The 21,947-nt window shown below is 41.1% G+C and overlaps 1 protein-coding gene across 9 annotated transcripts in view; it reads right to left on the reverse strand.

Annotated features, from left to right (window-relative positions):
• Positions 1–489: 489 nt before the first annotated feature.
• The window catches only part of KLF12 (Kruppel like factor 12), a 1,158,470-nt gene continuing 1,137,012 nt past the window's right edge, over positions 490–21,947 (reverse strand). For all 9 annotated transcript variants that reach the window (XM_042927869.1, XM_042927832.1, XM_042927842.1 and 6 more), the window contains 2 exons: positions 21,512–21,669; positions 490–2,920 (listed from right to left, as the gene is read on the reverse strand). In XM_042927869.1, the coding sequence (XP_042783803.1) occupies positions 2,739–2,920; positions 21,512–21,669 (340 nt within the window). In that variant the 3' untranslated portion in view covers positions 490–2,738. The remainder of the gene's footprint in view (positions 2,921–21,511; positions 21,670–21,947) is intronic.

Genomic DNA, 21,947 nt, shown 5'->3' on the forward strand with positions numbered 1-21,947 from the left:
GGAGAAAAAGCTCACTTCCCTGAACCTTTCCGATGTGATCAGAGAGGAGCAGCTCATTTAGTTCTGTGCTAAATTTAAGTCAAGCTGTCACTCAGGAAGCTCCCACTGCCTGTCAGTTCTACAAATTCTAAAAACCATTTCTACTTGTAACACTCTCAAGATATCTCTCCGCAGAGAAAAGATTGCCCCTCTTATGAGAGTGGGCAGAGTGAAATCAAGTCTACACTGCGCCTGGGTGATTCACCTACTAACAGCCAACCAGGTTCTAGGACCGGCAGTGAGGACATCACAGGCCATGCTGGCCACTCTCTGTGTTCTTTGCCACTGACCAGTAACCAACGCCGGTGTGTAGCAAGAAACCTTTTTCTATCCAAAATGGTCACAAGCAATGAGAAGTAGGAATTGTATACAGTACAGATAAAAAAAAAAAACTTTCCAGTTGGTAAAAAAAAAAAAAAAAAGAAAAGAAAAGAAAAAAAAGAACGAAAGAGGAGGAAAAAAAAAAAAACCCCCAAAAAACAACCAAAAAACCCAGTGCTTGGTGGGTAGTAAGATTGTGTAGCAAAAGGAGCTGTTTATCAACAGAATCGCAGCCCTTGTTCGAAGGAAATTGCCTGATGAATTTTTCAGACCTGGCAGAAAATGCAGAGCACGTATTTTTGAAGACAGAATTTGACCTGAAAATCATTATGCTGTTGCTTGAACATTTAAAACAAATTCCTTTTAATACCATCCAACACGAATTGTCCTTGTTTCAATGTTTATAGTTCTTGCTTCATCATTAAAGTTTCTCTGAGTAAGAAGATGATCCCAAAAAGGATAGTTCTACAACCGGAAATTATTTCAGAATGTTCAAACATTTAAACATGAGCTAGGAATATTGTGAGGTTAATTTGTGCAATTCCCCAAATCAAGTGTTGGTGATTAAAATATATTGCAAAGGCCTATGCTGGCAACCTTTTATATCTAAGCTATAAAAAATCTTAACAACAACAACAACAACAATAACAAAAAAACTTCACCAAGCCCCTTAGCCACATAAAGCTGAAAAAAAAAAAAACAAAAAAACCAACCCAGCTTTTAGTGGAGAAACAAAATACGATAATTTTTCTGAAAGAATGCTTGTTGGTGATGTATTGCTTTGTTTCCTGTGTACTTCGCTAGCTGCAAGAAAGGCTCGTGAGTTTAGGGGGCTGACGGGATGATCATCTCCTTCCTCTCACCCTCAGCACAGGATGAGTGGGTTCAACATCCCTGTAGATGCCAGTGCAGAACCCCTGGGTTCTGATACAGTTTAGAAAATGAAGTCTATATAGAAGAACCTATTGGAGAGTCACTTGGCCTTGGCTCTCCAAGTGAGGAAACTAGCACCATGTCAGGCTTTCCTCGGGGAGCGCTCCCTTTCCACTGACTCGGTTCCAAGGAGAACTGACCCATTAACCCAAGGGTTAACTCCCTGCTATGCCTCCTTGGCCTTTCTCGTCACCAAATAACTGTTTTCAAACAAGAAAAGGGGAGCATAATCTTTAATTGTGGTACTCAACCAAGCAGGACAACAAACAGCAGAAAGATTACCTCAGGGCTCTAAATGTAACCAAGACATCTAAAATGCTAGGGTGTTTTTTACAATCCCTTTAGTAAGTATGAAAATTGGTAACGTGAGTCCTCAGTGAAGTTATTGTAGGAAAGTCCTTTTATTCATTATTGCTTTTCTCCTCAAGAGGCGCATTATTCCATCTCTGCTTTGTCTGATTTTTCATGTTCACTGACTTTGCCTGAGCAGCCCCACCTCTTACCTTGGTGCCAGTGTGTCTAAGAAAGTTTGTTGTTTTTTTTTTTCCCCCTGATTCCTTGTAATCAAATACTAGGGGCAGGAAGAGATGATGCCTAGGTGACAGAACACTGCAATTTGAAGTGGGGCAGTAGTTTTTTAGACAGGCTCTTCCTATTCAACTACAGAACACCTCTGTGCCAGTCCATGCCAGGGCAGACACCGAGACTAGGCTCCAACTGAAATGTCGCTGCCCCTCTGCTCGAACAGATGAACAAAACAGAATCAAAACAAAACAAAAACAATCAACGACAAACAAATGAGAGATTCAATGTTGGTTTTCTTCAGGGCATGGCAGAATGACAAGTTGCGGGTGATATCTAGTTGCCGTCATCACTATTGCAAAGGGCTGCCTGAGCGCCCCTTTATTTTCAGGTAATGGAACCTCTCCAACAGGCTTCTTCTTCTCTACTTTCATGCTGCTTGCTGGTAACAGATTGGATGTGTGTTCTATCTTACTGAGACAGTAACTAAAATTTCAGTAAAAAGAGGGTAAGGGGTGGGATGACGGGAGAAGAATCCAAATTTAAAAGGTCTTGCGCTAGCCATCAATTTGTGGTAGACGACCTTTACGGTATTGATAACAAAACGTCTGACAGCTCAGAAAACGTACAAGCTACAAACATCTTGAAATGGCAGAGTACACAGCACGGGAAACAATGCCTGTCTCTTCAGCATTTGTGTCACGGATCTCCCAGGCCAGCGAGAAGACGTTTCTGGTGTAGTCGTGATGGGGGTTACCTTCAGACCGAAAGGAGAAGTGTTACTTCTTTTTCCTGCTCTGGTTTCAGACATCGTGGGATGGTGATGCCCTTTTGTGTTAACACTGTGAAGGGGATTCAGCCCTGCTGAATTGGGTGCCGCTAAGAGATCCAGCTCTTACGCTCAGCTGGACGGGTAGCATTCCTCACACCAGCATGTGCCTCCGGCGGTGCAGTGCCAAATGATCTGACCGGGAAAAGCTGCGATCACAGTCCGCGCACTTGAATGGCTTCACTCCCGTGTGTTTGCGGTAATGCCTTGTCAGTTCGTCCGAGCGCGCGAACTTCCAGGTGCAGCCTTCCCAGGTGCACTTGTAGGGTTTCTCTCCTGGAAGAAAAAGGGACACACGCTTTGGTGCTCCATCACTTTTCCAGAACAAGCAAGCCAGCACTAGGGGTGGGGCAACTGCGGCTCTCAGGGGATTTTCCATCTGGTAACCTTTCTGTCCGGAAACCTTACCATCCTGCCAGCGGGTCTGGGGTCAGCCAGGTGGGGGTTTCAATCCCGTCTCTCCTGTTGGGACATCTGGCAGACTTAGTTAACGCTTGCACCCTCAATTACCGGGGAGTTACTTTCCGGTCAAAATACGGAAAGTCGTAAACTGATCACTACTGGATATCATCACGACTGGGTGACTAAAAAGGCGTTTTAGGTCTCTACTTAGGGTTGATTGGGCTCTAATGCTGGGACTCACAAAGAATTATAAAGGGTAATTAGTTACGTTTTGTTTCAGTACTCCTCCCAAAATGTATACCACTTGGATGGTTTAAAGCTATTTCAGGACACAATGTCCATTTATCAGTCACTGAGAATATGCGCAGAGTCTCATTAAAAGGTAAAGCACTCCACCACTCCCCAGAAATTAGGTATGAAGTACCTATCGTTCATAAACCATCTACTTTTTGCTTGTCTACTGGAAAGGAATCCTAGATAGCTAAGAGTGTAAAGTTTAAATACCCTTTTCAGTGATTTAATTACAGCGAGCCCTGAGGAATCATCAAGTTGGTTTTAGTGTTGAAACTCATGGTGAAAAGCAGTCTGAAGAAGTATGTAATTTGACCAGGTCCTTCAGTCAACTTGTAAGAACAGTAAAATATGCAAAGGCTTTGCTGGGAAAAGATACACTACCCATTGTCCAAATGAACTCCCAGGGGGAGAGAAACAATGGTTGACCCAGGTGTGTTTTTTCCTGGCTCTCACTCAGAATGGATGCCCTGTCCCCATGCAACCCCACAAAAAGTGATCTCTCCTTCTGTTCCTTCCATCCAATAGTCAACAGAATTCCTGGCCACACACAGTCTTTGGTGAAAAGGACTTACGACAGGGAAGGGAGTTTTTGCTGATTCCTATGCAAAGTGAATATTACTAACCCCACCTTACAGATGAGAAAACTGAGGCTCAATGCAGTAAAGTAACTTGCCCAATGTCGGAAAAAAAGAAGCATTTGGTTCCAAATCCAGCCCTTTTCACCATGTTACAGTGGAATGTAGAATTCTTTTCCCATGTAAACTTTGTCACATCCTCAAAGTTGGTTCTACTTTCTCAGGAACTCCCAAATTATTCATTTCTTACTTCTATTATATCATCTATCACAAGGCATCATAATGATTTTATTTAGGTGCCTTTTCCTCAACCAGTTTCTGAATACGTGGAGGTTAAGGACCAGGCCGCTACCATTTCAGTATCCTTGGGGTAAAGGATAGAATAAATATCAGACAAGTTCTTGAATGAATCAACAAAACTGCCACACACACACACACACACACACACACACACACACAGACACACACACACACACACACACAGAACTATGAGGCTCTGTACATGAGAGTACAAGGGACACCTACATGGGAGAACTAGCCTGAACTGGACCCAACATTTTTCACTCAACCCTGAAATAAATGCTATCCCTATGGGCCCTTTCAGGATCAGGAGATCCTTTCAGAAGTGAGTGAACGGCACAGACCCATTAAATCTAGAAATGCTGATGCTCTAATTGTGGGCCACAGAAAGCTCCAGGTTGTTCTGAAAGAACTCCTTTCAAGTAGAAGCCTACTGAGTGGATTAACCCAAAACCTTACCCTCTGACACATTCTGGATGTCCTACAGACAGAAAAATCTTCATTTGCAGGTGTCTATTGACCAAAGTTGAACAGAAATTAAAATAATAATAAAAATCAGCAAAACCCCTAACTGGAAAAGATTGAGTGTCTCCTCCATAGTATATCACTGGCAACTGTTAACATGCTTTTATTTACATGCCATCCCTAGACGTTTGTGACGTTTATATCACGAGCATGGGTGATAAGGAGCTGAGCTTGATATAAATCATGTCTTCAAAAACACATCCATCTTTGGGGCACTGAGCTCAGCTAGCGGACTCAGTCACCAACGGGCATTTCTTAGCTCTCTCCTGTGTCACCAGGAACCAGCCACAGAGAGTGTAAAGTTATGAAGGAAAGAAGACAGCGTTTTCTAAATTGAAGGATGGATGGAGAAGGGTCATGTGTATCCGACTCCCCTTGCCGTTCCAGATGGAGTGAGGGGAAGAGGGCCCACAGCTGGGATGAGCCTGGAAAATAAGCAGAGGCAAGGAGGACACAGGGGCTTCTATTTCATCTCAGGAGGGATGTTAGAGGTTTGGATGGCCTGCCTTGGGGACACTTTCTTGTCTCAGGTGCTCTCTGGACTTCGTTGCACCTCCAAAGTAGGCACTTCATATTCTCTAATTTCTTCCTCACAATTATAATAGTCTTACTTTCATTTTGGCTGTTGAATTATGGCATTTATGTCCTTTACACTTGAAAATCTATAGCAGAGGGTGGTAAACTGTGGTTCCCCGGCTAAATCCGGTCTTTGGCCTGTATTTTGTGCAAACTTTGAGCTTACAATGGCTTTTACACTTGTACGTGGTTGAAAAAAATCAAGAGCACTATTTCATGGCACATGAAAATTACATGCAATTCAAATTTTAGTGTCCATAAATAAGTTTTTATTGGAACACAAATCATGTTCATTTGTCTACATATTGGTTATGGCTGTCTTCCAGTGACGGCAGAATTGAGCACTGCAAGAGAGAATAATGTAATAAAGCATCTAGGCCTGAAATGCTTAGAATATTTACTATCTGGCCCTTTACACAAAGTTTACTGATCCTTGATGTTAGGAAGGCACCTGAACTTTGCGTAGGCTTCCTGATTACATCAACTTACTGACTTGGGGTATATAATACACACTGTTAATTTGGGATGGGTGGGTGAGGGACTATTTTGGCTATAGAATAATCACTTACTCTCCATTAAGGACCCCAACTAAAATTCTAACAGCACACTCAGTAATAAACACATGATATTTCACACCACATACTCTGAGAGTTCTGGATTGAGTGACTCTCTGAAAAGGCTCACCCAACCCAATCTGAGTTTTAAAAATATCTTTAGGGTCTTTTCTGCTCATTAAAAAATGAGGAGGGTCTTCCTATGAGAGTCAGGATGGGGTAGGGTCAGGCATGTCTCTGTAAACTTTACAGAGATTCCACAGTGTAGAACAGTGATTCTACATGATGATGGAGGCTCCTCTCCAATCCCTTTCACTACAGTCATCTTACAAGGCCATTGTGAACCATGATGAGTTTCTATGACTAGCTACTGAGTCTGGGGGAGAGAACACTGATAGGGAAGGATCAGAAAGTAGCTTAGCTGTTTGGCATCGTTCCTGACATGGCTATTTTAGGGGGTGGGGCACGGGGAAGGCAGTAACTGGTAGCAAGGATTTCTGTGAGCCCACAGACTTGGAGCAGGAAAACTTTGTGCAAAATCTGAGAAGTATTCTGTGAGGTGGAATCAGAGCACAATCAGTGATCATGAAAGACAAGGCTGGGTGAAATGGGTGCAGTGAGTCAAAAGGCACAAATGTCCAGTTATAGAAAAAATACGTCATGGGGATGTAATGGAACAGCAGGTGACTGTAGTTAGAATACTGTGTTATATATTTCAAAGTTGCTAAGAGAGTAGATCTTAATGAAAAGTTCTTGTCATGCAAAAAAGCCATCTGTATCTCTGTATTGATAGATGTTAACTACACTTACCGTAGTGATACCTTCACAACATATACAAATATCGAATCATGTTGTATACCTGAAACTGGTTTAATATTGTATGCCAATTATATCTCAAAAAGAAAAAGGAAGTCAAGGAAAAGGTCTCAAAAATACAAGAGGCAGACATGTCCCTACTCTTGAATAAAACCAATGAAAATGATAAAAGTTTTTAAGTTATTAAGGGCTAGGTGATGAATGAAGGCATATAATGAAGAATGCAAACCTTCTCTGGTCGGCAGTGGGGAAGGAGAAAGTGTATCAGAAAATAGTAAACTTAATTGAGCAATAAGTGAGGTTTTTCTTGAAAATTTCTTATAAAAAGGTATACTTTCTTTTTAATATCCATGAAAACTTAAGCATAATATTCTTTGCCCCTATTGCCTCATTAATAAAATTAGAGTTTGAGTATTTTCTCTCCATGCTTAAAAAAAAAACAGAAGGGAAAAAGAAAACAATAAAAAGGAAAAAAAAATTAGAGGCTGAGCTATAGGGGGTGAGAAGAGGAGATGGCTGTTCTGATCAGGCAGAGAGCTGGCTTCTGCCCTTCACTCCAGAGAGACCTAGGTTTTCATAAGAGACTCTTAAGTACAGAGAACAAACTGAGGGTTGGTGCGGGGGTGGGGGGAGGGGAAAATGGGTGATGGGCACTGAGGAGGGCATTTGTTGGGATAAGCACTGGGTGTTGTATGCAAGCGATGAATCACGGGAATCTACCCCCAAAACCAAGAGCACATTGTATACACTGTATGTTAGCTAACTTGACAAAAAATTATATTTAAACCCGTAAGAACAAAACTCATATATATTAGCAAAAGAGAGAGGGAGAGAGAGAGACCTAGGTTTTGATTATACCTGCCCAGGGCCTAGCATTCTATTAAAAACAAAATCAATAAATGTTCTTTTTGGACTAGTCAGTTCCAGAAGTAGATAGAAGAACAATTTTAGTGGCCACTGCATTGTATTAAACTCTGTATTTTATTTTATGCTTGTGCTTTAAAGCAATTTAAAGGATACAATCTTGTAAGCAAATTAGGGTAACAGAAACTTCATGATGTGAGGAAAAGCTTATTAAAATGATAAATACGTTTGTAAGAAATATTGTAGCATGCAGACATGAGCCCTGAAAGGATATAATGAACAGACAGAATCTTTCTTCCATCCTGTCTTCTTTCCTCCAAAATCTTGCTGGAAAGTAGAAAACTAAATTTACTAAGAAGTTAGTGGTAGGCACAGAATAGGGAGTGTATGTCCCATGACAATTTTCCTATGGAAAGCGTTGGCTTGGACAATGAAAGGAGTCAGGCATCTCCCTGGGTCTATGCTTCTATTGTACACAGCTGCTGTGCATCAGGAGGATGATGGGGAGAGTAAACACGATTTCCAGTAATTTCTTCAGGAATCGTGAACTGTCCTTACACTCATTTGAATTAGATTTCTGCAAATGTGTTATTCAAAACTGTTTTCTCTAGAAATAAGCTAAAAAGAAAAACAGCATGCCCACCTTCTTCCTTCTTTTGTCTAACTCACAAGTATACTTTGAATCCCTAGTGGCAAAATCTTTGAAAGAATAGTTAATATTTTTCAAAAAAAAAAAACCTGTAAGTTTTGATTCCACCATCAGATCACCTGTGATTTTTGTTTCTTCTCCTCATCCCATGAAATAATGAAATGACAGAAAATGACATGGTACATGTCATTACCAATAAGTCATAGTTTAGATGATTTTTCTTTGCTAAGTTGAGACGTTAAGCTACTAATGTTTAAGAAAAACCGAAGGACATGAACTAGGTAATTAATTGGTAGCTTAATCCCATGCCATACCTTGGGGAGTTTACTAACTTTCAGGTCTTCAGTTCTGAAGCGTGAAGTTCTCCATGTCCCATGACAAATCCAAGCCATTTCCACACTTTGTATTTGAAAAAAAAGAATGCGGCTATTTCTGAGCACAATCCGTCCTCCTCTGTTGTTTAAAAAACCTGGACTAAACTATGAAAACCTCTGAAAAAGGAAAATGTTAACCAAAACGAATAGCAAAAAAGCTTCTATTTTTTAAAGTGGAACAGTCCTATAAAGAGTAAACAGAGAGAAAAAAAAAAAAAAAAAAGAACCAGGAAGGGGGTTTGTTAAGTTTTGTTATGAAACACTCTTTTTAACTCCGCTTTCAGAGTTCAAGCTAAATACAATTTTATATGCGTGTGTGTGCGTGTGTGTGTGTGTGTATTCACAGGCGTTATTTAAACAGAAGTCTAATTAAGTGTCCTGAGAAAATGAAAACTCACGTCAGGGTTTTCTTCTTGAAACAGTCAACAAACTGATTTATTATGAGAACCCCTGTCTCTTTCAATTTTGGTTAAAGAAAAGGATTAAGAGTCACTAAATGCACTTCCATGACATTTACCCAGCAGAAGCATAATAAAGTCTAAAGAAAACACCAGGTCTTGAATGGATTCCCAAAACCCACGAAACAAAAATAACTTTTTCAGGTACCTCCCATCTTCCCATCTGAAATGCTGAAAGGTAAATGTGTACTGAGACAAAAGACAGGTGCCCTTTCATATTAAAATGACGTGTAAGCAATACACATAAGAGGAATGTGCAGTTTGAAAAGTCTGGGTCAAACAAAACACCCATGTTCTCACATCAGCTACTCTCTGTTATTTTCTCAAGCAACTGAAAAGGAACACCTTTTGCAGCAGGAAGCACAGGCATTTTTTTTTTTTTCCAGTTCAGAAGTGCATTTCTGAAATGTGTCCCTGTTTAACTTTTATGAAGTTATGGGGCCCCAGACGCTGACAAATGAGCTTCATTACACTCAAGGCTCAACATATTTGCTGTGACAATCTGTTTCACTTGAGGAATGGTATTTGCATATGACGGCGGGGGGTGGGGGGGCGGTGGTGGGGAGCAGAATCAAGATTCCTATCTTGTCTTCTGGTTTCTATTACCTTAGTTCATAAAAGTTCACACAATTTTAGATCTGGGAGGAAATTAGGTGCTTTTAAAATGAGGAAACAGAAACCTGGAGCTGAGATTACAAGGCTCTTGACTTGTCCTCAGGGTGGACCAGGCTGCCTTCCTTATTGGTGGTGTTAAGGTGGCCTGAAATAGCATAGGCTTTGAAATCGGGCAGAAAGCCTGCTCAGATGCTGGCTCAGTCATCGATCTGCAATCAGATCTCAGGCTAGAGCGTTGGGCTTTCTGAAACATCGCCTCCCCATCTGTAAAATGGAAACACTGTTCCTACACTCGGGAAACTAAAAGTACACATGGCATGTGCCTGAGAAATGACAGGTGCTCAATAAAATATTTAATTTTATAGTTATGAAATTCAAGGTTTTTCTGTTTTTGCTAGGAAATATAAATTATAAAGTTAAAAATAGATCCTGTTTGCTGTGTTTCAAAAAAAAAAAGAATTAAGAGTTTTCTGGTAATTGGATGCCAATCTTGATCTTGATTTTCCTAACATTTTAATTATAAAACTACGAACAGAACAATGTAGTATCTTATAATTTAGTATTTTATAATTTGTTTGATCCATTTGATCTTGTCAGTTCAATTAAACACGTAATCAATGTTAGTCTCTGCCCCACTGAATTGTCTGGACTGAATTAACTGTCTTTTTTCATTATGTGTAAATGAGACAAAGTGGATTTGTTCTTTCTTCCCCATGCAATTCCATAACGCATATCTTTGATGAAAACAATATTTGCCAAAGCATATAGCACTTTCCACACACAGCACTTTGTTCTAAGAGCTTTACGGACGTACGCTTTGCAGTAACCAACTCCATTTCACCCCGAGTTGGTATGTGATAGAGGTAGGATTTGAATTCTGGGAATCGGATACTAGAGCTCACAGGGGTTTTTTCGTTGTTGTTTAATGTTCATCTATTTTTGAGAGGCAGCACATGTGGGGCAGGGGCAGCTAGAGGGGGACAGAGGATCTGAAGCAGGCTCTTCCTGACAGCAGCGAACCTCACGGACCGCAAGATCACGACCCGAGCCAAAGTTGGACGCTCAACCGACAAAGCCACCCAGGTGCTCCAGAGCTCACAGTTTTTTTGTTTTTTGTTTTAATTTTTTAACGTTTTATTTATTTTTGAGACAGGGAGAGACAGAGCATGAACGGGGGAGGGTCAGAGACAGGGAGACACAGAATCCGAAACAGGCTCCAGGCTCTGTGCTGTCAGCACAGAGCCTGACGCGGGGCTCGAACTCACAGACCGCGAGATCATGACCTGAGCCGAAGTCGGCCGCTTAACCGACTGAGCCACCCAGGCGCCCCAAGCTCACAGTTTTAACCTCTCCTCTATATTGCCTCTCAACGCTTTAAGTCACTGCTTTAATAAACCAGGATATCTGGTCAGAGCCGGATGTGCAGATTGAAAATGTGAATTAGTACTTGTAGGACAATGTGTTAACACAGAGACTAGCTAGCCCTTCTCATCCAGAAATCAAATATAAATGACCTAAAATATCCTATAATAAAAACATACTTTACTGAAAGTAAAATGTTCAAGGTCTAAGGGTAATACTTTATTTGGCTATTCTGAGTTTATTTTTCCACGTAGTGACAATATTTATTTTCCTATGTTTCTGGTTACATTTTCCTTTTAGTTTCTTTTGCAGAGAGTTCTTCCTTTACCCGTCCCTGAAATGTTTACCAAGATTTTGACTCTGACTTCTTCTCACCTGCATAAGTTCTCCTTGGCTCCTACGGCTTCCACCACGACTTGTACGGAAAAGATTCCTAAGTCTCTACATCTCAGTCTCTCTCCTAAGCACTACAGAGAGATCGATCACAGAGGTGGTAGTCCAAAGGTTATTTCAACATGACCAAAACTTTACTCAGCAGCTACCCCCTAAAAAAGACCAGTTTCGGGGCGCCTGGGTGGCGCAGTCGGTTAAGCGTCCGACTTCAGCCAGGTCACAATCTCGCGGTCCGTGAGTTTGAGCCCCGCGTCGGGCTCTGGGCTGATGGCTCGGAGCCTGGAGCCTGTTTCCGATTCTGTGTCTCCCTCTCTCTCTGCCCCTCCCCCGTTCATGCTCTGTCTGTCTCTCTCTGTCCCAAAAATAAAAGTAAAAAATGTTGAAAAAAAAAATTAAAAAAAGAAAAAAAAAAGACCAGTTTCTCCTTCTGCTTTGCTCTCTGGAGAAAAAGGCAATCCTACCTACTCGGGTGTCAAGTCATAAAGTTCTCTGGTTGGAGGGATTTCTTGGACTTTTCTGCCTGCTTCGACCTGATCATTACACCTGCCAGCTCTGCCTTCCAAATACCTGTCCAGCTGTCCTCTCCAGTTTACCCCCCAGTTGTGAGCGGCCTTTCTTTAGGTTCTTGCCACCTTCCACTGACACCAACTTTTAATGGTTCTGTGTCCCTGTCTCATGTCCTAACCTCTCCAATAACATCTGCAATACATTGAAGGAAAATGTTCTCAAAGACAATCTGATCACATGGCTGCCTGGTACCCTGGACATGCCCATGTTAAACTCTCCTCACACCCCACTGTGACTGCTGGTTTTACTGTCTGTCCGCCCCTCAGCGGTTGAGTACTGAGGGTGGCTTCGAGCTTTCTTCACTACCTAGGGCAGCAGCTTCTTGCTGGTAATTGTTGCTTAAATGAATGACACTATTTAAATTCAAACAGCTCACATTCCCTTAAAATATAACTTGCCACAGTTAACTTAAGAGGGTTAAGGGAGGTGCCTGGCTGGCTCAGTTGGTGGAGTGTGCAACTCTTGATCTCAAGAGTTCGAGTCTCATGGCAGGTGTAGAGCTTACTTAAAAAAATGAGCAATCTATGTTGCGAGGCAGAGAGCCACTGCTAGCATTCTACTCATTCTATCATTTTTTCTATTCTAATGAATTAGAGTATGTATTTTTGAAAAGGAAAATAAGTTTGGGAGATTTTATCTAAAACTAGTGCTATTTAAAGGGTTGGTCTACAAATATCTCATTTTAAACCTGTGAAATTACTAACATGACCTGTGAGTGAGCCTTCTATTTTGCTACTCAAATGAGCATTAATTATTGTAATCTTTAAAACAATGTATGTACTTTATAATTCTTTCTATTCTTAGTTATGAAGATTTTTTATTGAATTATCATAAGTATAATAAACATTATTTTTTATATATTCTTTAGTGGTGGGTATATTTTCTGTAAAAATACAGCTCCTCATTACCTTTAATCGTTCCATTAAACCCGCCAATTTTGTATCAGTAATAGTTAATTTTGCCATTCAGGATAAGATGACCCAAACTCACAATCTAGCCATTCTTCCATAGAACACAAGAAAGTACAAGGGCTGGGAAAATTATTATCCCACTCCTGCCTACAACACAATTTTCATTGGTATCTGGATAAAATAAACCCAAAAGTAGGGGCGCCTGGGTGGCTCAGTCGGTTAAGCGTCCGACTTCGGCTCAGGTCATGATCTCACGGTCCGTGAGTTCGAGCCCCACGTCGGGCTCTGTGCCGACAGCTCAGAGCCTGGAGCCTGCTTCAGATTCTGTGTCTCCCTCTCTCTCTGACCCTCCCTCGTTCATGCTCTGTCTCTCTCTGTCTCAAAAATAAATAAACATTAAAAAAAATAATAAAAATAAAAAATAAACCCAAAAGTAAAAGAAGGAAAATGCAGAGCGTGGTCATAAGATGCCTAAATACAGTAAGTACAGCACTGGTACCCGCATTCAGATCATTAATCTGATTCAGATTCAGATTCAGATCAGAACCTTATCAGGTTCAGCATGGTAACTCTCCAGGACAGGTTAGAGTAACTCCTCCATAAATGAAAACAAGTACAACTTTCACAGCACTTTGTCATCCATCCAGATTATTCCAGTTCCTTTTTACAGACGGCACTTGAATGCCTGCTCGCTGGGGTAGGTGGTTTTCACCACACCCGTGCCATCAGGACCCATCACCCTGGCTGTGCTGCTGTGGAAACTTGTGTCAAGCTCACTCAAGGCTTTCCTATCCTGCTTCACACCAGCAGATATTTGCAGACATGGCTGTCTCCCCCACCACACTTAAAACTCCTTGCCGTCCACATCTTCACAGCATACCCATTACTGTGCACAGTGCTGCACACTGCACAAGTACTCAGAAGCTGCCTATTTATTAATGCTTCTGGTCCTGCCTTCTCACTGGCTTTCTAACAAAGTAACATTTTAATAGACTCCGAAGAATGACCAGTTCACATTAATGAAAAGCTTTAAAAATATGAAGTCACTTGTTATCTTATTACTTCAAAGCACCTGAATGACAGTCGCTAAACAGGTACCTAGGTAGTGCTGGCCAGACATGCATGAGAATGTGGCTTGAGTGGTGAGGCTGGCAGGTTATCAGCAAACCTGCCTGAGAGCGGGTGTCGTGACAACAGCACAGGTTCTAGAGAAACTGGTGTTTGAATCCCAGCTCCACTGCTCAGCCACTGCTGATAGTGGGTAAGTACTCTCACCTTTCAGGGAATTTAGAGATACAATTAGAATAGGGAATAGGGAAGGCACTACTCCTAGAGCTGAGCACAGTGCCTGGGATCTGGCAGGTCCTCAGGAAATGCCAGCTCTCTCCCATCTGTGGTCTCCATGTCTGTTCATAGCACTTCCCCCTCCTAACCACACACGCTGGCGGTCTTCAAAGCCTCCCTCTCCCTCCCCTCCTGTCCAATCAGATGCCAGGCCCTGTTGTTTCTACTGCCACAGTGTTTCCCACATACCCTCCTTTCTGTGTGACACAGAGATGCCCCAGCGCTCTAGGGTCATGGAAGGTTCTACCTGCCTAGGGAAGGAGGGTAGTCAGATGGCTTAACAGACAAGGGGACACTGAGATAAGTGTTGAAAAATTAATAGCATTTCTACCAAAGCAGGAAGAAAGGAGGCCCCTCAGGCAGGCCATTTCAGGTAGGAGGAAATGTGTGAATGAGCTCCACACACGGAGCACAGTTGGAGAGCTATTCCTTTGTTTGCCTGAGGAAAGGGGGAGATTGGGATTAGGGTCAAGCAAACGAGGTTTAACAGGAGTCAGAGGAGAAGGGCCTTATGTCGGAGTAAAAAGGTGTCCCCAAACTCCCTGGCCATCATAGACAGCTCCTATTGCGTTCTATTGTCCTTTTGCTTGGACCTTTATTATAGGGCTTTGCACACTTGACCTCTGTTATGACTATCCATGCAACTCTTATCTAGTACACTTAAGGGCAAGTTCATTGAAGATGGGGGCTTATGCCTCCTTCTGCCTTTTTCGAGATAAAAATCTATAATGCCTTAGACGTGGAAAATGCTCAATAAACATGGGTCATGTTGAATCTGTTTTGTACATATGCTTCTTGACATAGTTACAAATGAAAAACTATGTTTTACTAAGTATTATATATATATTCCTTATAGGATTATTTACATTATCATTTTATCAAAATGATGATAAAGAGGACTTATTAAGTAACAGCTTTCACTCAACTTTTTCTGAATCACAAAATTTTTAAATTAGGAGAGTCTGAAGTACAGAGATGACATTATTATAGCTGCTTATGATGACTGTATACTAAATGATGCACACTTTTTTGCCTTGAACCTATGATTACAATAACAACATATACCCACGTCAATATTCATACGTACACAATTTCAATTCAACAAATAATTCTTGAGCCCTTGAGATGTGTTAGTCACTGTATTTACTGGGGATATAAAAATAATGTCCCCTATGGTAATTATGCAACAATGGGCTACGTTTATGGTCAGAGACAAAAATGAAACAGAAAACCTGAGACTCACAGAGTGAAGTGAATCTCTCAGTTAGGGGCCAAGGACAGATTCAGACTGTTGTCTCCTGACTTCAATTTAGTTCTATTTCTATTATAGTTTCCTATTTCTCAGCAAGTACCAATGTGCTCATACTTGTGAGCTGTTTGCCTGAGACTTACCAACAACTTGTTGGGAAAGGATTTGTGCCTGAAAAATGTTGGTTAGCTCTTCAGTGATTAATGATCTTGGCATCACTAAACCCTATGCTTTATCTAACAACAAATCTAGACAGCGGACCTGACACAGAGCTTTATACGAATGAGTTATTTAATTAATGAAGATAGATGTGAAAATCTAAGCAGCACCCCACTACCTGATCTGGCAACTACAAGACCTCTGAACAAAAGGCCACTAAAGTGCACAGCTGTCACAAAACTCACGAATGTCTTTGTAGGAATATCATGAACCCATTTCGAAATCTCACGCAGTTAAACCCGATGTCAAATTAGAAGCAAGAAATGTAGGAATAGCAGTGAAAAGTGATGAGGCAAGTAAGAAAGGTGAAAAAGCATGGAATCCGCAAGCATTTAGCATAGATGTTGTGTCTGAATGTGTGTGCATGCACACATGTGTGTTCTCCAAATGCACAATCATTATCTGATGTTAATTATAGAATGATATTAATTACAAAAGCATCATCCCTCAAGGGAAGAGGTAAATAATGTATCATTGCCTTCATCTGTGGAGGTAGGGAAGGACACATTTTATAGACTTAAATCGCAATTGGTTAATAATTTTAAAGCATCCATATAAGTTAACTTCTTTGATGTGTAAAATTCAGACATGAGTTACTTCTGATAAAGCCAGATAGATAAGAAATGTGATTGCTTTACATTTACTGATGATTAAAATTCAGGCAGATAGTTTTCATATGCATTAAAATGAATATTGGACAACACGGCTAAATGAGGCTCACAGACTTACTGGAGAGTAGGATATCGAGTTGGAGTATAAAGTATTCCCAGATTCATTTGAAACTGAGCATTTTTATATGCTAAAATTACTTTTTAAAAAGTCTGGCTTAAAAATTATCTTTACATTTTCTTTCCTTTGTTCATAAGTAAATTGCAATATTCTGCAGAACAGTGATAATGACGTCATGTTCCACACACCACCAGAGGGTTCCAGGGGACCCTCAGACCCTTTTAGAGTAGACCCAACAGCTGGTTGTAGTGCACCATCTAGTGGCTGAAGGAATCACAGATGCCTGAATGTTTCTTGTACTGCATTTTCGAAACACTATGATATATTTAGAAAATAAGAGAATTGTAAATAGCAGTTCCAGATTTGTAAGACTATTTCCCTCTAAAACTTATATTTAGATCATTTAATAAGTAATAAAATTCTTGACATGAGGGAAAATCATAGTAACATGCTAGTTATGTATAACAAAGGCTTAGATGGCCATTAATTTAATTATACTGCACATTCATTTTAAATACACTGTCCACTGCTTCACGTAGAGGAGACACAATCTATACCAGTGAAGGGGAACAATGTACCTGCTGACAGGATTGCTGTATAGGATTGCTGAGATACAGTTTTTTCCTCCTTTTTACTGTGCCTTAAACAATTTACCACAGGCGAGTGTTAGTAAAGGCATTTAAAAATGTTCGGGCAAGTATTTATGTTATTATCTAAACTGCACAGTCATGACAATAACTTACATCATTTTTAAATTTAAAAAGGCATTCTGCAGAATTTCTCTTTTTACTCTAAATCGCTATTATCTAGAAAATGTTCCTCTTTTCTACCAATGTGTTCAGTTTACTGCGTGAGTCCTAAATAGATGACTGGTCATGTGCTAATAATGCACAAAAGATCAAGTGTTAAAGGTAAAATTAATGTGACTTTATCAAAGAAAATTTCTCAGGGCTACTTGCTCACCTCCTATAGCGTGTGTAGATCTTATAAGTCATGTTATAATCCCACACGCCACATTCATTGTGATTGGTCACACACAAATAACTTACTCAATGTGCCTGGAGCAAAGGTAAGGCTAAGATATTTGTTAAAAGCAAAGCAAGCCAACCTCAATCCCTATACAGCTAGTGTTGATTTCATCTTGAACGCAAAGTTGAGAAATCTCGCATAGAATTATAAATCAGAAACAAGTATGGGCTCCCTCTGAACCAAGTGGCAGTAAATCAACCAAATCCCATTCTTTCTTTTTAGAAGTACTATTATTTGCTAATTTAGGAGGCTATGTCTCGCAGAGTAAGAATCTCCTTGTGAAGTCGATGAATGGATTTGGGATGCCTTGGTTTGGAGCAGGGATTTCACAAGGACATCCTGATGTAGCTGTGAGACCAAGAAAGACAGGTTGGAGGTAGGACGATTAGGTGGATGTTTAGCTATTCGTTAATGAATTAAGACCCACTTGGACGGAAGTCTCTAAGATCAGATCTCAGGGCTTTGTCCTTGAACCTGTCCTACTTAATACCTGGCAAATATGGAGAAGCTGAAGGACAGAACTAAAATACTAAATGCAAGGCGGGCAGGGAGAGAGTTCAATGTCATTTCAACTTATTGGGAGAATGGGCCCCAATATCAAATGGATATAGAATAATTATTTTCCAGACTTGAAAGGGCAGGTGCAGCCCTCAGAATACCAATTCTGTCCTGTATCTCCTACAAGAGATCAGCCAGCCTGCAGTGAAAAGTGTCCAGGGAGAAGAAACGCACTACTCCCAAGGGAGCCATCCCTTGAGGGACAGGTCTAACTACAAACACAACATTGAATGTTCAGGTTTAAAAAAAAAATTCTTAAATTTTTTATTTATTTTTGCGAGCAAGAGAGACAGAGTGTGAGTGGGGGAGGAGCAGAGAGAGAGGGAAACACAGAATCCGAAGCAGGCTCAAGGCTCTGAGCTGTCAGCACAGAGTCCGATGTGGGGCTCAAACTCATGAATTGTGAGATCATGACCTGAACCAAAGTTGGATGCTTAACTGACTGAGCCCCTGAATGTTTAGGTTTTAAAAGAAACCAGTTATAGGTACAAGGGATGGGCAAGATGTAGTGTTCAGCACATTTTGATTTAGCTGACTTAAGAAAGAGAGTCAATTGCCAGAAGACTTAATACACTTTTTGCATTTTAAAACCTCTTTCCTCCATTTGTGGTGTGAAAAATTTAAAAGACACGGTGACGCGTTGGAATACAGCTAGAAAGACGTGGCTAAGATGACTGAGGACACCTGGTTTGGAGAAATGAAGATGCAAGTGGTTGATGGTGGGGTTTCGAGGGGCACCAGGGCCAGGAAGTGGAAATGAGAACATGATAATTGGAGCTATTCCATTTACCCAGGAAGTACTGAGAGCCGAACAGTGTCATAACAGGCAATTCAATACCGTATGAGGGGAGGACTTGGTCCTCAGAAATGTCACCCAACTTGTCTTGCAGAAGAATCAACCGTCTGCCACTTGGAAGTTACTAAAAATCACTGCTACGGGAACAATACTTGACCAGGAGACACCATTATACAAAGGAGGTAACAACAGCTGCAACCACCTGGTGTTGTGACGATCCAATAAAAGAAAAGATGTGTGCGTGTGCAGAAAACTGCATCGGAATGACTTGTTCTTTGTAAGAGATGACACCCAAGGGATTCCCCTAGTTAGGGAACAAAGTAGACTCTGTGGCGTACAAGGTCCATTTGGACCCTAGGAGTCTATGATTTCATCTTATTAATAACCCAAGCTAATTAATTCTGCTTCAACATTCAAAGTTTATAATGCTTTGAATTATACATCATGTCTCCCCTACCTTCATAGTCTATGTCAAATCCCTTAATGCCATGAAGTTAGATCCTTTAATAGTACCTAATTAAACCACTTCCTCTTGTTCACTGTTCATCATTCGGATAAACGGAATAGAGACGTCTGTGTACAAATGACGTTAATATGTATTTCAGTATGCTTGAGGAAAATAGAAATAACTTGAAATATATGGTGGTTTACTGTAGACAGACCCTTCTTTTTTTTTTTTTAATAGTAGAAATGCTCCCTTTAAAACTCAGTATTATGACCTGATCATACTTAACGACTATGATTTATGTTCATTATCCACGGACAGGATGGAACATGCTTATTTGATTTTCATGTTTTTATATTCATTCTTTGCCTAAATGGTAAAGAAACGGATTCAAAAATAATGTCTAAGAAATGAAATAAAAACCTCTCCTGGGGAAGCTCGGAATCAATGGAGAGGCAAGAATCTGGAATTAAGTACAAAAAGGAAAAGGATTGGGAACAGGGATGAAAGATGAGGAGAAGTATGCAAAATATGCTGAATTATTGGAAGTATTAAAAGTATATGTTATATGTTAGATGAGCAAAAGTAAGCTTCAGATTCTACAATGCTTTTTTGACCTCAGGCAAGCCTCCTATGCCATAACTTCATCACACACACACAGACACACACACACGATGCCCGGTCTCAGTGTTTGCAGAGTCATGGAGCAGATTCTGTAAAGTACCTTTGGAAACCATCTAATACCATGAGTAAATAAATGGCAAAGAATGCTGGCTTAAATGATTTTGCTACCTCAGCTGGGAAATGGTTTTCATAGTGTGGTTATTTTAATATATTTGAGATGGCAATACTATTCACACAGCCCAATGGGAGTCTGTTACACTTGAAGTTTCCAGTTAGAGGCAGGTGCTGGTGTCTGATTCCTGTTGAGGAGAGTCACTGGACTCCCCTTACTCCACATGTAGCATGTTGCTACCAGGAATTTCCAGGAATGTGTGTGAATGGGTTTCCCTCTTCTACCTGCTTCTTTGAGCTTCACACATTCTAGTCACCACTTTTCCTAGAAATGGTAGTGTAACTGTGGGACCCTCCTTATACCTCCAGTCTCTTCCCAGAGCTTTCCGCCTTCCACTGGTGGCTCCCAACAGGATTCAGGAGCCAAGGAAGCCAGGGGATGCCAGCTAAGGGACACACAAGGCAGAGGATGGAAGGGGTGGGTGGATCAATACATGGACGGGTGGAGAGGGCGACGGCTGGGGGGATGGGTGGGTGTGTGGATGAGTGGATGGTGACAAGTGGCAGACGGTTGATTCTTCTGCAAGACAAGTTGGGTGACATTTCTGAGGACCAAGTCCTCCCCTCATATGGTATTGAATTGCCTGTTATGACACTGTTCGGCTCTCAGTACTTCCTGGGTAAATGGAACAGCTCCAATTATCATGTTCTCATTTCCACTTCCTGGCCCTGGTGCCCCTCGAAACCCCACCATCAACCACTTGCATCTTCATTTCTCCAAACCAGGTGTCCTCAGTCATCTTAGCCACGTCTTTCTAGCTGTATTCCAACACGTCACCGTGTCTTTTAAAATTTTCACACCACAAATGGAGGAAAGAGGTTTTAAAATGCAAAAAGTGTATTAAGTCTTCTGGCAATTGACTCTCTTTCTTAATCATATGTGGTCTCAATTTCCTAAAATTCCTCTCTCTATATCCACAATGCCAGTGAGATGAAATGGAATCATGTGGAAATATTTTTTAAACTCTTTACAGTGCTATGTGTAGGTCGATTTAATTTATTTTTTTGGTTTACTTATTGGGTTATCTGGGGGATGAGACCGGGGGGAGAAAAGCGTGATCTAAGTGGTGGTTAAAATGCTAACTTTAAGAAAACAGAACAATTTTGTTCAGCTTGTTCTTCAATGTGCTTTGTGGATATTTTAAAACCCGCTAAACTAGACAGTGATTAAGTGGCAACACTGATCATAGAAGAAGGCTAGATCCCTGTGTCATACCATCGTAAACCTCCTTAAGACACAGAAGACTTCCTTCATTGGTTGCTAAAGTTCACTAAGACTTAAACCTTTTTCAGCTGAGAGAGGGGATCATTCCACTCAGAAAGGAAGCCAATTTGAGGTGGCTGGGTAACAAGCAACACAGCATTCCAGCACGCTCACGACCCTGGAAGCAATCAGTGGCCCCCTCGGGATTTTCACTGACCCCCACCCCCACCCCCCACCCCAGTGAGAAGCCCTGTAACACGGTACCTGTATGTGTCCTTCGGTGAGCCTTCAGGTGAGAACTTTTTGTGTATACTTTGTTGCATCCCTCAAAGTCACATCTGTGGATGCGCCGTTTTCTGGAGTCTGGGGATTCAGACCGTCTCTGGCGTCTTGTGCTCTCAATACTAAATGGTGAAATTGAACTGGAAAAAGAAAAACCGGAGTTAAGTGGTGAGAAACAAACAGCACTCTGCTTTGTTCTAGTGGCACGAGACCTCCGTCTCATGGTCTATAGCCTCATATAAACTCGAGGCCCCAGGTCCCTACTTCCCACTGTCACTCTCTTGGACATATTTTATTTCTTAATCTCGAAGACAGTCAGCTTGACCTATTTCTGACAGAACGCTCCTCTAGAGAGAAAGCTATGCTAAAACAACAAGACCAAAACAAAAACTGAGTGAAAGCAGTGGTAGGGATCTTT

Source organism: Panthera leo, chromosome A1 (assembly GCF_018350215.1).
Source record: "Panthera leo isolate Ple1 chromosome A1, P.leo_Ple1_pat1.1, whole genome shotgun sequence".
NCBI classification, from domain to species: Eukaryota; Metazoa; Chordata; class Mammalia; order Carnivora; family Felidae; genus Panthera; species Panthera leo.